The sequence below is a fragment of the Tyto alba genome, unplaced genomic scaffold (assembly GCF_018691265.1).
Source record: "Tyto alba isolate M040663 unplaced genomic scaffold, T.alba_DEE_v4.0 Super-Scaffold_42, whole genome shotgun sequence".
Lineage (NCBI taxonomy): Eukaryota > Metazoa > Chordata > Aves > Strigiformes > Tytonidae > Tyto > Tyto alba.
Genome location: NW_024881318.1, coordinates 3,000,779 through 3,017,158, shown reverse-complemented (window position 1 = coordinate 3,017,158; position 16,380 = coordinate 3,000,779). Strand labels below are relative to the sequence as shown.

Here is a 16,380-nt window from a genome sequence, read left to right as displayed (position 1 = left end):
GCTGTCACTCAATCTCTGCTGTTTAAAATAGTTTATACTGGTCAAGACCTTGGAGGTTTTCCAGCTGCAAAAATGTTGAAAACATCTTGTTTGAAAGAGGTGAAATGTTAGATAGACATTGAGGCTATGGACAGAGATCTCTTCTGTATCTAGCTGTGCAGGGTTACTGACTCTGAATCCGGTTTGGGACATGATCTCATTTGCCAGCAAAGCTGTGGGACAGTAATTCCTATTGGAGAGGAGAAGTAGCAAACCAGCGAGGAAATGCCTTGCTTTGAATAAGTGTCTTTCTGTAACTTAATGTGCAATCTTTGGATAAAAATCAGGCTAGTGGTCTCTAAAGCATTTCTGTTAATGTGACTTTTTTCCCCTTTCATTGCTGCTTTGTTTACTTACGACAGAATTACTTTGGACTTTATTAAAATCAAAATGAATGTATCTCAAACTATGAGGATATCAGTAGACTTTCCTCCAAAGTTTGTAAATTTCTCATATCTTTGTATAATTGTTTTAACCAGATCAACAGTAAAAAGAAACCGTAACAAACAGAAAAAAGACTTTTTACTTCTGACCTGTAAAAGTTTCCACCTAAATGTACCATGTTTTAGAGAGATGGGACATGGAGATGTGAAAGTGGTCTTCTGTGTGTGGTGGGGTTTTGTTTGTTTTCTGAGAAGCATAAGAAGGTTTGAGGTTTTTGGGAAAGTATACTGGCCATAGCTTTGGCAACTTGCCATAACAATTTTCACGTTTATTAAATTTCTTCTTTCATGGGGGAATTTAGTAATAGCCTGTGTTTTCCAAAAAATGAAAGAAGTGGGAAATGGCCTTAGTGACTCACTTCTTGACAGATGATGCAGTCTGAGGTGCATCACAATTCAGATACGCTGACTGTCAGACCATGCTGAAATGGTTTTTTGGGTGAGAAGACAGTGGAGCTGTGTTCCTAGTGTAGGATGACTTTTAAAATCATATAAAATATTGTGCCTGAAGTGAGATTGGACATTATTTTCACTTTGGAAGAAATTAAATTTAGAGGTATTGAACCAGTGGAATATATAAATGTGATGTGGTTTTTTTTCTTTTGTCTTTGCAGCAACAGACAAGGTGGCTCTGTTAATAGGAAATATGAGCTACTGGAATCACCCCCAACTCAAGGCTCCGATGGTAGATGTCTATGAATTGACCAACTTGCTGAGACAGCTGGATTTCAAAGTTGTTTCTTTGCTGGATCTTACTGAGTCCGAGATGCGAAATGCAGTGGATGAATTTTTACTTCTCCTGGACAAAGGAGTATATGGTAAGAACATGCAACCTTCTGAAGTAGGTCAGTTTTGTGATGTATCAAGTACGCAAACATCTGATACTTACCTCTGCTGGCTCACTGTATGTGATAGCAAAACAAACTTCATGGTAAATAGCATGTATGTAGAATGGGAAAAGTAAATTAAAAACACCCAGCAGCATATCCTTTGACTTTGGTTAAAATGTTATTGTTTATTCTTAGAACAGATAAAATGCTTGAATGTTTTTCTTTAACTACACCTGAAACTGCAGTGCCCTTTTTTCTTTGATAATGCTGATGTGTTTCTCTGCTAAAAGCTGCTGCATCTGTACAGCATATTTGACAACATGCTCTGCAGAAGGTGCACATTTGTACTAAGTCATTAGTATTAGCTTGTAGTAGTTTTTCAGGCAAAAGCAAGACTAGGCTGTTGTGTTGCCTGTGTTAGAGTGTTACGGAAATGAGCTAGCAGTGGAGGAGTTGGAAACTGTAACTGCAGTATACAAGACTATGTGTAGTCTTGGGCAGCAGTCCTGGCTGCCTTTAGGAGAGCTCTTAAACACCTTCTTCGTAAACTTCTGTTGTGTTGTCTTCCTCTCTTCCCTGCGCCTGCGAGTTGATGATATGGCTAGAGCTGGCCAATCCCTTGCCGTGTGTGGCCTGCGAGGTGGTGTTTCCGTGAGGGAGGTGGGGAGCAGTCCTGAGTACAGCATAGAATATGTTCTGGGCTTGCTGGTGGGACCCTTCCCTTCATCCCCTCTCTCTCTGCCGGATGTCTGCAGAATGCTCTTTGCTTCTGGATTGCCGTCCTTCCGGCGCTCTTTGGGAGGGGCTGCTCTGCTCTCTTAGTCCTCGCTCGCCGGCTCCGTAAAGGTCAGAGGAAGAGGGGTGCTTTGCCTTGGCTGAGCTGCACTGATACCAGGTGTGTTGGGGCGGGGGGGCAGTGGGACAAAGCAGCAAAGCATTTCTCTCGTGAAGATGTTACAAACTAAAATACACAGTACAGAAAAAAACCGTTGTGCTTCAGAGTTAGGGTGTAACACTCAGCAGATTGGATGCAATCTTTTATTGCCCTCTTTTTTGACAAGTTTTCAGGCTAAGTCGAAATCCTTATTTTGAATTGCTGGTTCTTTTCAGTTATTGTGATACTGTCCTGTCAAGCACAGAATTTTTCATAACGTCCTTGACAGGGAGTGAAAGTTGTGGAAACCTGGATTTCTACTTTGAAAAAGCAAATTGGAGTGAAGATTGTTTGTGAAATTAAAATGTAGTTCTCTTATGTCTGTGCACTTTAAAGAAGTAAAATAAAACAGACGAATTCACATTATCCTTTGCAAAATACACCTTGCATAAGGAAAGGCACTTTTTAAATGGTGTGTTACCTGGTGCTCTGTCTATGCAGAACTGGCTGATCTGACATTTGGCCGTTTATGTCAGAGCCAAAAACTTACATGACATGAAGACTAATTATGGCAGGCTTTCTGATAGCAGTTTTCTTTTTTTGTTCCCTGGGAAATAGGCATGCTTATGCATTTGAGTGAGCTTTTAGATTCTTGCACCTTCTCAATTTTTTTCTATAATTGTTGACATGAATTTAGAAAATAAAGTACTGAAAGGCATTAATAAGATTCTCACCAGCACCATATGAAAGCTCATATAAAGCATATTTTTGCAGTTGTATTTTCTAAGCAAGTTGGTATTTCTGAAAGGTAAGCAGAGCATTCTTCCAGTAGTGTTTGTCAGTAACTACTTCAGTATAAATGGTCGCTTTGTTCCTTCTGGATAGTGGCTATTACCAGCTTAAAGCATATAAAAGATGCTGTCAGTGCACAAATAGATAATGATTTATTGCATTTTTAGTGGGCATAGCTCCAAATAGAAGAGGCATTGTGTCTACTTCTGTTTAGTCCCTGTTACACATATTCATGATGCTTAATATGACATTGTGTAATTCCTGCTTACTGCCAGGAAAGTGGCCTTTCAGATACTGTTCCTTAAGATCAAAAAACTGATGATGATTATCATCTCTAATGTCTTAGTTTATGTTGTCCTACATTTAGGATGCAATTAATACTGTATTCCACAAAGGGTGAAAGCACAGACCCATATGTTTTAAAGGCTAAAAAAAAGAGAGGCAGATACTACTTAAATGCTGACGTCTATGAGGAACTTGAGCCTACTTAAAATTCTTGTGTCAAAAGTGTCTAATGAGGCCCTCCAAACACATTTACTCTGCTTACTCTGGGTATGCAGAGATTTATTTCTGATCTTGAGCTCAACATAATATCTGTTGCTGATACTCACTAAATAAACATAGCACAGTCATCTGCCAAGGATATAAAAGAAGTGTAGTAGTTATTTCTGAGATATTTCTATTCATTGAGGAAATACTCTGATAAATCATGCTTTACATTAAAGAGACTTGTTTCCTTCAGTCAGTCCAGTTACTTATCTAACATACACTTAGATATATATAGATACATATATATATATGTATATATATATAAAATCTCAAATATAACCTTCATTTAGGCCCAGATCCAAACTCTGTGTAAATCAAATTTAAGAGTTTCCTTTTAATTTAGGACCTGACATGGAGTCATGCACTTGGCACTTAATTTTGATCTCTCTTGAAACTACCCAATCTCAGGTAACCATTGGAATCTTACAAATAGCCCAATTGTGCCTTTATTTGTTCAGGTTTTTAGTCATACACTTTAAACTCTCTGCCCTTTGGAATCTAACTTTTGATTTAATAAAGCTGTTGACATTCTCCAAGGCTCTGGCAGATGAATAACCATTAGGCTCCATTGAAGCGGAGCCTTGCGTCCTGGAGTTTACCTTGTATGCACTTGCTGGCTGCTTATCTTGACTATGCATGTTTCCCATAAAAGGCAATTAAGCACCATTGATTGAATGCAGCAGTTTGCAAGGTCTTGGCATAGCTGTTAATGACTTGAGAGTTTACAATTAAAATAGAACTGAACACTTAATTTGAAGGGCTATAGTTATATCTTAGTATTCCTTACAAAACTTGCAGGGCTGTGTGAGAGAAGTATTTTCATTTGTTGTACCTGTCTGTAATGAAAAGGTAAAAACATCTGGCATACCTACCTGCACAAGCTGATTTAAATGTAGATCATTTTAGTATGTTAGGGTAAGGCTTATTTGGCTTTTTCTGAATATTCAAGTTTTGTAGTGACACAAATTTCACAGCTATTTTTAGTAAAAATAATGACGGAAGAAGACCGTATCTGCAGTTAGCATAAATTGTCCAATCTCTGACTTTTATTCAGCTGCAGCACTGTATACTAGTTGAAGTTCTGACCCATAGACTGCTTTGTATAGATAAAAATTCATTTTCAAGACAGAAACTTGCCATAAATAAGCAAAAACAGTGCTGCGACAGACAATAGGAAAATTCCATTTAAACATACAAGCTTCTGGAAACTCCATTTTATGGCAGTGGAGGTTATTAATGCTAAGATCATCTAATCTTACTGCAAATTGATATGACTTTAATATTTGACATCTTTATTCATATAAGTAGAATCTAAGCCCTAGGTTGCAGTTCCCTTTTTCAGGGTTAAGAAAAGGGGGTTTTTAATTCCATGGTATGTTTTCTTTTTACAAAACTATTGCATGTTTTATTGGCGATTTTAAATCTTAAAATATTGTAGAATGTTGTGTATTTACACGAGGGAGATGGTTGTGGGGTAATCTTTTGTGTCTAGGTAAGCATGGAAAGAATTTGTTTCTTTAGTAGACCCACAAGAGTCATGAGTAAACTGTAAAAAGATGTAGATGCAGTCGACTACAAATAAATTGTTAGTAGTCTGGTAATGAGAATGTGCTCTGGAGTCCTACCAAATATGATCGTGGAATAATTTTTTTTTTTTCCTCTCTCTGAATGTAAAAATATTCCTTATCCCTCCCTATAAAAAAGACAAAAACAATTGGAGAAACTGACTGTGCAGAAGAAATGGCAAAACTCAAAGCTTGCAAAATGATCTCATAGTGCAAGCAAGGTTTTTCTCTGATTTTTTTTCTAGTTGAAGTACTTTTAAGAATTGCCAATGATTAATGGTAAGTAAAAAAAAAAAAAATTGAAGGAGAAGAATTTTAAGGATGACAGCATCTCTCATTTAAAAAAACCTGATTCCATCCAAACTGTTCAGTGTTATTTTTTTTCTATCTATAAAATCTGCACTGATTCACAGCTAGTCAAAGCTTTGTAACTGCACACGTGGAGATGTTTTACAGTTGGCCCATTTTCTGTTCATGTCTGTGAGCTGTACATAACAGATTATTTCTGTTAGAGATCATAATTATTCTTAAAGCTTTTTAAGAGTATTTATCTTTGGGTATTTGCTGCAAATACCTAATTGATTGTATTGCACGAGTTATTTTATTTCTTGTTTTCATTTCTTGTGTCTGTATATTGGGAAGTTGATGTTAATGTGGTTTCGCCCCGCCTCCCCTTCCTTCCTGTATTAACAGAGGCACACTGATGTTTAAAAAACTGTTTGGAGTAGCTTGAATGATCTTAATCTCCCACAGACACATAGTGTGAACATAGTGCATGAAGTTTTTGACCATGCTAAAATTTATAGAAATGTTCCAATGTATTCCTGAACTGTGTTTTCAGTCACATATATTTTGAACTCTCAGGTTTGTTATACTATGCTGGCCATGGCTACGAAAACTATGGAAACAGTTTCATGGTTCCTATTGATGCTCCAAATCCCTACCGATCTGCAAACTGTCTGTGTGTGCAGAACATCCTCAAACTAATGCAGGAAAAAGAGACAGGACTTAATGTATTCCTACTGGATATGTGTCGGAAAAGGTATGATCTCATAATTCATTAATAGTGAGAACTGACATTAGAGGTTTGAGGGATGTTTTTGCTTCACGATGGAGGGAGAGGATATAATGACTGTAGTTTTGGAAACCAACTATGAAGTTCAGTTTATTCACTGAAGCAACAGACTAAAACTGAGCCTGTTTTAAAAATGAACAAATAAAACTGAACAGCCGCTTTGAGAGAATAGCAAGGGATCTTGAGAGAAAGCTGGATTTCACACGGAGGAAAAATCTTTAATCTAGGCTGAGAATTCACTGTACTTGAATGTTCATGGTTCTGAGAATTCACAGCCTGCACCTGAGAGCTTTTAAAATCAACAGGATTCATTCATAGACTTTTTTTGCCTTTGATCAGCTGGTGATCAGACTTCCTGTTTCCACAGGTAGATACTTGCCTCTTGATTCGAATGACATTTCTTTTTTTCTTTTTTTTTGGTGATTGTTTAAAAGTTATAAAGCATAATTCTTATTAGATAAAAGTGAAATTTTGCATCTTAAGGAAGAAAAATGACCCTTTCCCCTTACATCATTAACCATCTTCATCTTTACAGGAAGGAAGGAGAATCCATATGATCAAAGGCATGTTAAATTGACAGAAGGACTGAAGTGAAGTGCTCATTTGGGCTGCTTTTATGCTGGGGATGTTGTATCTTTATTTAGAGCTTAACTCAACTGGTTTATCGAATTTCTCTAAACAAAGTACCATTTTCTTTCCAAGTTAAGACACTACTGTGCCTGATTAAACTTGCACTTGAAAACAGCTCTTTAGTCAGCACTTCTGAAAATTGGTCTCTAAGGAATGTTTCATAATAGACAATTGCTAGTGCTTCAGTGTTTGTAGAGCCTCTAAACTTCACTGGTAATGAAATGCCAGTCACCCAGTTCAGCTTCACAGTCTGCTGTCCAAATAGCAAATACAGCTACATAGGCTTCATGTTAACCATGCAGACACCATGTTTTAAAAAAAGATGTAAGTTCATATAGTTTTTGCTATAGTCTAAAATGGTTAGTTATCAGAAATTGGTTTTGAAGAGATTGTAGCAAGCTCTATATTGGTTAGTATAGCATGGCCTCATCTAGGTAATGCGTGATATCTGGCTGTGTCTTTACGTTGTCTTCACGAAGACTGTTGTTGATGCCAATTTTTGTCTTTCAGTAGTCAGCATTCATTCCAGAATTGTAGGAGATAAAAAAAATTTACTGTTTCTGAACTATTCTGTTTCGGTATTTTGAACAACTGTAGAGTTTGTTACCATTGTTCTCAAATAATTATTTTACTTTTTTGTGTTTCCATTTATTGCAGAAATGAATATGATGACACAATTCTTATCTTGGATGCTCTGAAGGTTACAGCCAACATTGTTTTTGGATATGCAACGTAAGGAAACTTTTCTCTTGCTATGCCACAGAGGTTTTGAAGTCAGAAGTGACCACTGCGATTGTATAACTAATCTTTTACAGAAAAATACTAACTGTGCTGTTAAAGGACCAATAATTTATATCCATATCTGTCCTCATGCTACCTTTTTACTTTGTTTGAATCATTCCACGGTCTAACTGACTGTAGTCGTGCATATGTAATGATTTCACAGTATTTAATGTTCCCATTCAGATGTAAGGTAACACCAGTGAGAGAGCTGCATTCAGCAAACCAGAAACAGCTGGACAGTGTTCCTGATCTTTTTCTAAAGTTGACTTGTAGGAGTGCTCTACTCATCTAAGTATTGTTTATTAGACATGAAAAAAAAACACAGAGAAGAAAAAAGCAAATTTTACCCTCAGACCCATAATGTTCTGTTTCTTTGTGCTAACGAGGAGGGGGGAATTATGTCCTGTGTGTTCCTGATGGTACCTACTGCACTGTGAGCTTGTACAGAAGGCTGAGTACTGCGGAGCGGTTGATGAGCTGCAACCTACACACAGCGCTCTCTTCAGTCATGCGTCTCCTGTTAATGCAAGTTAAATTTATAGAAAAAAAAAAAAAAAAGTGTTAGAAATATAAATTAATGGATTATTGGAGGAATAGCATATAGATTGGCCCCTGTGTCTCTTGTTCTGGGTGTAAAGAATGACGTTACAACTGCAGTTGAAACTTTTTGAAGAGGTTACTTAAGCAGAAGGCTAAATAATAACCTCTCTATCAGTTTTCAAGTCAAGTGCAAAAGCTGTTGAATAGAAGTAGTCAAGAGCTTTAATAACATTTTCTGTGAGAGATTTTAAGCTCCTCATATAAACAGTTTGACATTAGCCCTGGTCTGTGGCTTGAGTGTAAGTGAACTCTTGCCAGGATGAGTTGCTTGCAAATGAACATGAAGGAGCAGGTTGGCCTTAGACACAACCTGGTAGGGTTTCTTTCCCCTGTTTCCAACATAACTTTACTCCTTTTGTCCTCATGTTGATCTTAATCATGCAGATGTTTTGGTGTTTTTTCCTTGTCTCATACTGGTCATCTTACAGGTGCCAAGGAGCAGAAGCTTTTGAAATTCAGCAGTCGGGGTTGGCCAATGGAATATTCATGAAGTTCTTGAAGGACCGTTTGTTAGAAGACAAGAAGATTACTGTACTGCTCGATGAGGTTGCAGAAGGTGAACTCCAGCTTACTGCACTAACAGGCTTCTCAGCCTGTGTTACTAAAAACTTCTTTGCTTAGATGTCATTCTTGTCACGGTGAATGTGTTAGACTACTTTAAGCTCTTTTGTGTTGCATTTTGTTAAAATAGCAGCTTTTATCAAGAAGTGGGTGCTACTGGGCAGCACATCAACAAAGATCATGATATTATAAAGGGATTTGATCTTCTTTAGCAATCAATTTTATAGTCTCCTTTTTAGTGAACCTTATTTGTTCCGAGTATCTTTCTGCATGGACCTTTGAATTGTCCATCCACAAAAATTACTCTTCTGTCTAGTGGAGTTAGCTGCTGGTTATTTCCACCTTCGTTTAAACAATTAACTGAGTTCTATCTACCTCAAACTGCTATAGTGCTGATAATTATTAGTTCTCTATCAAAGGCTATAAGCGCATTATAAAGGGCAATCCACTGTTTTAATATGCCTGATTCAGTAATTGTCTTTTATAGTTGATCAGAGAAGTGCTAAAGTGAAAACTGTTGAGGGAAAATGTATTGCTTCTGTGCAAACATTTGCTCGAAACGTAGGAGAATAGATACGGCCGTTAACAAAGAGCTGACTGGGTGAGATTTAGTTACTTGTAGGTAATGTTTGTAATCGGCCAAGTTCTGCTGTGGTTTCCAGTGTACTTGGTGCAACTGCAGGTCTCATAATTTTGCCCAGTCTTGTCTTTTGACAGGAATCCAAAAAGCAGAAAAAAATCCAGGAGATTCCTAAGTGCACAGTAAAGTTCTGCTGTCAACAAGTCACAATGTGGAAAATTAAATGCAAAGATTAAACCAACAGAGCTTCTGTCAGTGCTCTGCTGAGGAAAGGAAAGAGATCATTGGGTTGACTAGCTGCAATATAAGCATGGAATTTATGTCAAATTGATGGCAACAGGAATCCAGAATACCCTCAGGATGTAAACTGAAATGAGATTGTTCTTGGTTATGGTTTGTTTGTCTGGTAAATATTCTTATATATATTCTCTGTCTTTTTGCTTATATTTGGTGTGCTGCTTGGCTAGATCCCATAAAACAAATTTACCATTCTGTATTTTCAGTCTTACCTGTTAAACTTTCCATGAACTTTTTGCGAAAAGTTAAATAACATTTCGGAAGATCTCAGAATTATCCTGACAAGATAGAATCGGTAGATGGTAAAACTAAAATGATTATTCCAAAGCCTAGGGCTGAAGTTGGTTGGTTGGTTTGTTTTTTTTTATCTCTTGGGACGATGTGTTGTTCTTCTTTTGCCAGGTGCAGTGAAACAGAGTGCTTTTTGCATTAAGATCTGTACTTTTTATTTCTTACAGTACTTCTCAATTTTGCCATTATCTAAATACAAAGGAAGAATTTGAGAACTTGCTGTCCTCTTGTTTGCAGTGGTAGAAACTAGAGCTAGTTAGCTATAGCTGTGTTCCCTGAAAACCTGGCAGAAGCTCTAATAAAGCTCCTCCTGCTCGATGCTCACCAGCTGCTGTATTTAGGCCCAAATTCATTAAGACTTCAATCCTGACACTTTGTTTTGAAGCAGGCCCCACTATCTTCTCTTTCTTTCATCTTTCTTGCCTTCTGAGACACTCTAACTGTTCCTGCTTTGTGAAAAGAGAACCCTGCAATCCACTCATCCTATCATCAATACTATGTAGTATATGTATATACTATGTCTTTAGATTTTTTATCACGCATTGTCAGCCTGTTCAAAGCAGGAGTAGGAGTAGAATAGACACCCGCTTGCATTCTGCAATGGTCACAAACCAATCAATCTTTCAACTTGCATAAGAAGTTTACATAATTTATAATGAACAAATATCAAAAAATATTCTTACTCTCATCTTCTCCTCATCGTTTTTGTCATTGCTTTTGGGTGTTCTTAAGTGAATTAGTATTCTCTGAGATTTCTCTCTCCCCTACCTTCGTGGCTTCCCCATAAGAACAAGTCACAATTCTGTTGGCACCCGTTCTCCCTACACTTCCCCCAAATGTCCTGTAAAATACAAGTGACTGTCACTGCTTCGTCTGTACTGCCAGGTTGATGTCACATGCTGTAGATGTTCTGATGTGTGACCTAGTACTTATTCTTGAACTCAGAGTGGAGAGAAAGATGGATGTGACAGCCATTGTTGTCAGGATTGCCAGATACTGGGTGTTAGTGAGTATGCTGGTGCACTGATGACACTTGAAAGTGTTCCAGAGGAGTATTCACATTAAAAATGTTACATGTAAACACCCTTCATTATTTCAGGGGTTTTTTTATGAACTCCTAAATGGCTATTTTCCAGGATTTTTTAAATTCCCTTTGCAGGCCATGGGTTTTGGCTTTCTGCATGCAACAATACTATCTGAAAATGTCACCTTTAAATGTAATTGAACCAAATATAGAGAGACCGTAATAAATTGGAGTAAGTTTGAATTGCAGACTGGTTAAAATTGGAAAGGGGCTCTGGGGATTGTCAAGTCCACCCCTCTTGCTCAAAGCAGAGTAAGCTAAGGCTGGTTGCTCAGGACCTTGTCCATGTGAGTTTTGAATGTCCCCACGGATGGAGACTCCACTGTCTCTCTGTACAACCTGTCCCAGTATTTGATCACCCTTAGAGTAAAAGGTTGTTTCTTATGGTTAAGTGGAACTTTATTTCAGTTTGCATCTGCGTCCTCGTGTACTGTCACTGGTCAACTGAGAATAGTCTGGCTCTGTCTATTTTACATTCCCTCGTCAAGTATTTATACATATTGGTAAGTCTCATGAGCCATGTTCTCTCCAGTCTGAACAGTCTCAGCTCTCTCAGCATCTCCTCGTACAAAAGGTGCTCCAGTTCACTCATACTTCTCTCATGAGAGGTGTTCCAGGCCCCTCATCTCGGTGACCCTTCACTGCACCCTCTCCAGTATATATATGTCATTCTTGTACTGGTGAGCCCAGCAGTGGACCTAGCACTCCAGATACGGCCTCTCCAGTGCTGACCAGAGAGGAAGGATCTCCTCCCTTGGCCTGCTGGCAACGCTATTCCTGTTGGCTGCCTTTGCCACAAGAATGCGTTGCTGGCTCGTGGTCAGCTTGGTGTCCAGCAGGTCCCCAAGGTCCTTCTCTGCAGAGCTGCTTTCCAGCAAGTCAGTCCCCTTTCTGGACTGGTGCCTGAGGTTATTCCTGTCCAGGAGCAGGACTCAGTGTTTCCAATTGGTGAACTTCATGAGATTCCTCTCTGCCCAATTCTACAGACTGTCCAGGTCCCTCTGAATGGCAGCACAACCCTCTGCTGTATCAGCCACTCCTCAGTTTTTAATTGTCTGCAAACTTGCTGAAGTTGCATTCTGTCCTGTCATCCAGGTCATTAGTGATGATGTTAAATAAACAGTATTGGACCCTTTACCGACCCCTAAAATACACCACTTGCCTCCAGTTCTTTAGAAATCCCCTCTAATTCTGTTATTCACATTCTTGAAATTAGTCACTTTAAATAAGACCTTACTGAATCAGAGCTGTGATATTGCTTGAACTGGTTTTGGAAAACATGTGGGCATGTTGACTAGGACACATGCAAAACCCTCAGGATTCTCTGCAGGCATCTGGCATGCTGTTTCAGCCTTCAGTGGATGAATAGCTGAGCAATGAATACTTCTAAAACTACAAGTTCTTATGGATGTGCTGACACTGGCATAACCATAGCAACCACACAGCATTGCAGTGATGTATTTAATTTAGTTAGAATTTCAGCAGCGTTGATTTTGAAATAAACTATATGCATCTTATTTTTAGATATGGGCAAGTGTCACCTTACCAAAGGCAAGCAAGCTTTGGAGATCCGCAGCAGTTTGTCTGAGAAAAGGGCATTAACTGATCCCGTTCAACAAACAATATCTTCTGCGGAGTCTCTGGCACGGAACCTACAGTGGGCCAAAGCTCATGGTATAGTACAGTCTGCTTTTAGATGATCCTACTGGCACGATGGGAAAAATAAGAGAATGTATGTCCATAATAATCTCTAGACTGTGGGTTGTGATATTGAATAGAAATGGAAGAAATTCAAGTCCGTATCTGCATTTTCATTAGTATGTTCAGATCTTGGAAATTTTTCAGTTGGGCTTTACCTCTGCATGAGGTTGTAATGAACAAGGTGACATGTAGAACTCATCCTGAGTAGGTATGTTTAAGACCACTCAAGCACTGTAGGGGAGACATATATGATGTCTGCCTGCTAGGATAATCTCCCAGTAGTCTGTTTGTGTCTAACAGTGACACTTTTAAGACATCGTTAATCTCATTCTAGAATTATCACCTAAAATAGCCAGGTGAACTGTATGGTAAAAGTGCGTGATGAAAAGGAGTTTTCAGTGTATGCAACTAAAGAAAATAAAATAAAGGTGAGATCAGTCCCACGCTTTCTAGACTTCTTTTAAGAAGGACAGTGAGGTTTAAGACCTTTTATATTTTTCACCTTAACATGTTGGACTACGTTTTAAAATTTCTTTGACAGATTGGGCAGCGGGTCAGGGGTGACATTTTTAAGACAGCTAGTCATGTAGGCAGATTCTTTCACAGATGTAGATTTTTATTTGTGGAATCAAGCTCTTAATTCCTGTTTGATAAATAATTGAAATGCAAAACAAAAATTAAAGACATAATGTTATCTTATGGTTTATTTAAGCCATGCATTGAAGGGAAAGTGTTTGGAATTTGGGAAGAGAATAACCTTTATATTTGTATAAAGTATGTATGTGATAATGTTAAATAACCCACTTCCAGTGGGAGTAGAAAAATCAGTACAAGGCGTACAGACACAGAATGATGTCACTGACCCTTGAGCACTTTCAGAGATATTACAGTAGTTCAGATAGTTACAGTAAACGTGGCCTTGATGGTTGCACTGGGAGATAGAAGTCGAGTCAGCTCTCGCTGGAAGTGTCTGCCAGTTACCATGTGATACTAGTGAACAGTGTTGCTGCTGGGTTAGCTTCTAGCCTGGTTTGCTTTGTTCTAAACAGTAAATGATAGGTAGGAGGAGGGCAGGAGGAAGAGGTCTATACCGTTTAAAACTTCTGAATTTAAAAACAAAATTAAAGAAAGTAGAAAATACATTTGCTAAGTTTTATTTAGAACGTAATGATATGTTATTTATTTGCAGAGCTTCCAGAAAGTATGTATCTTGAATTCAAATGCGGTGTTCAGATTCAGTTGGGGTTTGCAGCCGAGTTTTCCAATGTCATGATAATCTACACACGAATAGTAAAGAAGCCACCTGAAATAGTAGTTTGCAGAGCCTACGTTACAGACTTCGCACTCGTAAGTGCTTCCTATTGGTGTCTTGGTGATCTCCTTCCACTGAAGTTGAAAATTGTCTGTTCTGTCCATCTCAAACTGCACCTTTTGTAATAAAATGGGTCTAAACTGTTGAAATCAGGTGCTTACTTTTTTTTAAAATGCATATTTTTAATAGCTATTGAGAAACATTAAAATTAATCTGGGGTCATCTTTTTCAAAGTCTCCTTTGGTTTTCCTTGTCAAATATCAAGTATTTATTATATTTAATTAAAGAAGTTAAATGTCAGTAGAGGCTACGTGAGTTGAGGACACATCTACCTTGTAGGGCAACATTTCTTTAGGCTTTAGTTTTACAGTTCTTTGCACCTGGGCGATCCTGTGCAGTTCTATTGATGTTATTCAGCTGATTGTAGTGAAGTGAAGGATAAGAGTAAAACAGAAAGCTCCTTGGGGCAAAAAACCTTTTTTTGATAGCTATGAAAGAGGAAATGGAGCAGAAAACCTTTTTAGACGGAACAAACAGGACACTTCTGATGCTTTATGAATACAGTATCTGAGTTAATGTGCATAATAAATACATGTATTTTTAGCTAACAGAATTAGTGCTATAGTACTGTACTTCATAGTAGAAGTTCGGTAAAAAAAAAGCAACTGAAATGTAAACCCTTCTGTTGTGACTAACAGTGGTTTCAGCAGCTTTTGCAAGTAATCCAAGACTGGTGTTTTCTTTCCTTTTAAGAAGAAGAAGAAAATGCTGACTTTATAAAAAGAAATACTGCTAACTATTTTATGATCTACAAATTCCATACCCTCGGTTAAGTTCTAATTTCTTTCTTACAACAGGACCTGGATGTGGATCCTAAAGAGGCCAATAAAGGAACTCCTGAGGAAACCGGAAGCTATTTAGTATCAAAGGACCTCCCCAAACACTGCCTCTACACCAGGCTCAGTTCACTGCAGAAACTAAGGGTTAATATGTATTATTTTTCACAAGTTTGTTCAGATAATTTAGATTAATCATGTTGCTTTGCAGTTCTGTTGAGGTAGCTGTGTATTGTCTGCATAGTAAGTAACATGTTATTTGGAGGGAAAAAAATGGCTAATAGCACAATTTAGTGAGTTTACTTTCTTAGCTGAAAAATAAAAGCCAGGAAATCAATACATATGCAATCCTGATACCATTGTGCAAGGCACTTTGTATTTTCTAGGGCTGTACTGAGCTTTGACAACTTGGTTATTTTTGCGAAGATCATCTGTTGCGCACTGTGAGGATGTTACTATGCCCTGTAGTACAAGAAGAATGTGACCTGAAGCAGAGCTGCACCTTACAGAGTCAGTAGTAGGAGCTGAAAATGTTAGGTATCTTTTCCTTCCATTCCAACCCGTGCTCTTGGGCATGCAGTTTTGGAAGGGTTCTCACATCAACATACTGTGGCACTGTTAAGTTTATCTGTGTATCTTTGTGTCATGAACATCTGTGCTGGACATCATTTGGTATCTCTTCCTCAGTGCTTTTGGCAGCTGGTATAATACAAGTGCTTCTAGAAATAAGGACTGTCAGGTGAGCAAGTATTAACCAAAAGAGGTCCTCAGTAAACAAGTCTTGCCTGATATATGTCTGTAGCTCCTAAAAAGGTTAGTCTCCTTCTCCAATAGAGCGTGCCTCTGTAAGTGTTTCCTACATTTATCTGGGGAGGAAGTGTAACTTTCTTTTTTTTTCTTTCTCTCTCCCCTCCTCCTTTTGTAGGAACACTTGATCTTCACTGTTTGCTTGCACTATGAGTATCCAGGAATAGAAGATACAATGGATGAAAGAAAGGAAGTTAATGTTGGGAAGCCCCTTATTGCTAAATTAGGCCTTCATCATGGATTCAAAAATAATAACTGTCTCCAGACCTGTTGCATGGCTAATAATCCTTTCATAATCAAATAGAATCAAGTCCAGTGCCAACTAAATACTACATCCCTAGTCATTGCCAACCAAATTCCTGTCCAGGCGTTTACCATCCAAACCGTGTTTGTTCAGACAGCATCAGACAGCCAGAGGCATGTTCTTGCAATGGGACTTCAAGGATATTGGCTGCAAGACATGAAGTACGGAATTACTCATTCCCTGTGGAAAAGAGTAATATACCAGTAGAGACCACTGATGATACTGTTGAACTGGAATTCCTTCTCTCTGACAACCTCCGATTCTCTAAACAGCAGTAGCTGTGATATGTTCAGAATTTGAATAGGGGACCTTCCACACTGCTTATCCGTCTTCTGGAGTTTGGGGACTTCAGCACAAAGGGATTGTAGAGTCTGGAGGTGGTACTGGGAACGAGGTGGTGGTGAAAGTTTTTCAGATCCAAAGAGAT

General features: G+C 38.3%; 1 protein-coding gene across 3 annotated transcripts in view; it reads left to right on the top strand.

Annotated features, from left to right (window-relative positions):
* Positions 1 to 16,043, top strand: part of LOC122154656 (mucosa-associated lymphoid tissue lymphoma translocation protein 1-like) — a 34,083-nt gene extending 18,040 nt beyond the window's left edge. For all 3 annotated transcript variants that reach the window (XM_042804914.1, XM_042804913.1, XM_042804912.1), the window contains 8 exons: positions 1,097 to 1,300; positions 5,957 to 6,134; positions 7,455 to 7,529; positions 8,609 to 8,736; positions 12,518 to 12,667; positions 13,884 to 14,041; positions 14,864 to 14,989; positions 15,768 to 16,043. In XM_042804914.1, coding sequence (XP_042660848.1) covers positions 1,097 to 1,300; positions 5,957 to 6,134; positions 7,455 to 7,529; positions 8,609 to 8,736; positions 12,518 to 12,667; positions 13,884 to 14,041; positions 14,864 to 14,989; positions 15,768 to 15,953 — 1,205 coding nt within the window. In that variant the 3' untranslated portion in view covers positions 15,954 to 16,043. The remainder of the gene's footprint in view (positions 1 to 1,096; positions 1,301 to 5,956; positions 6,135 to 7,454; positions 7,530 to 8,608; positions 8,737 to 12,517; positions 12,668 to 13,883; positions 14,042 to 14,863; positions 14,990 to 15,767) is intronic.
* The last annotated feature ends 337 nt before the right edge of the window (positions 16,044 to 16,380 follow it).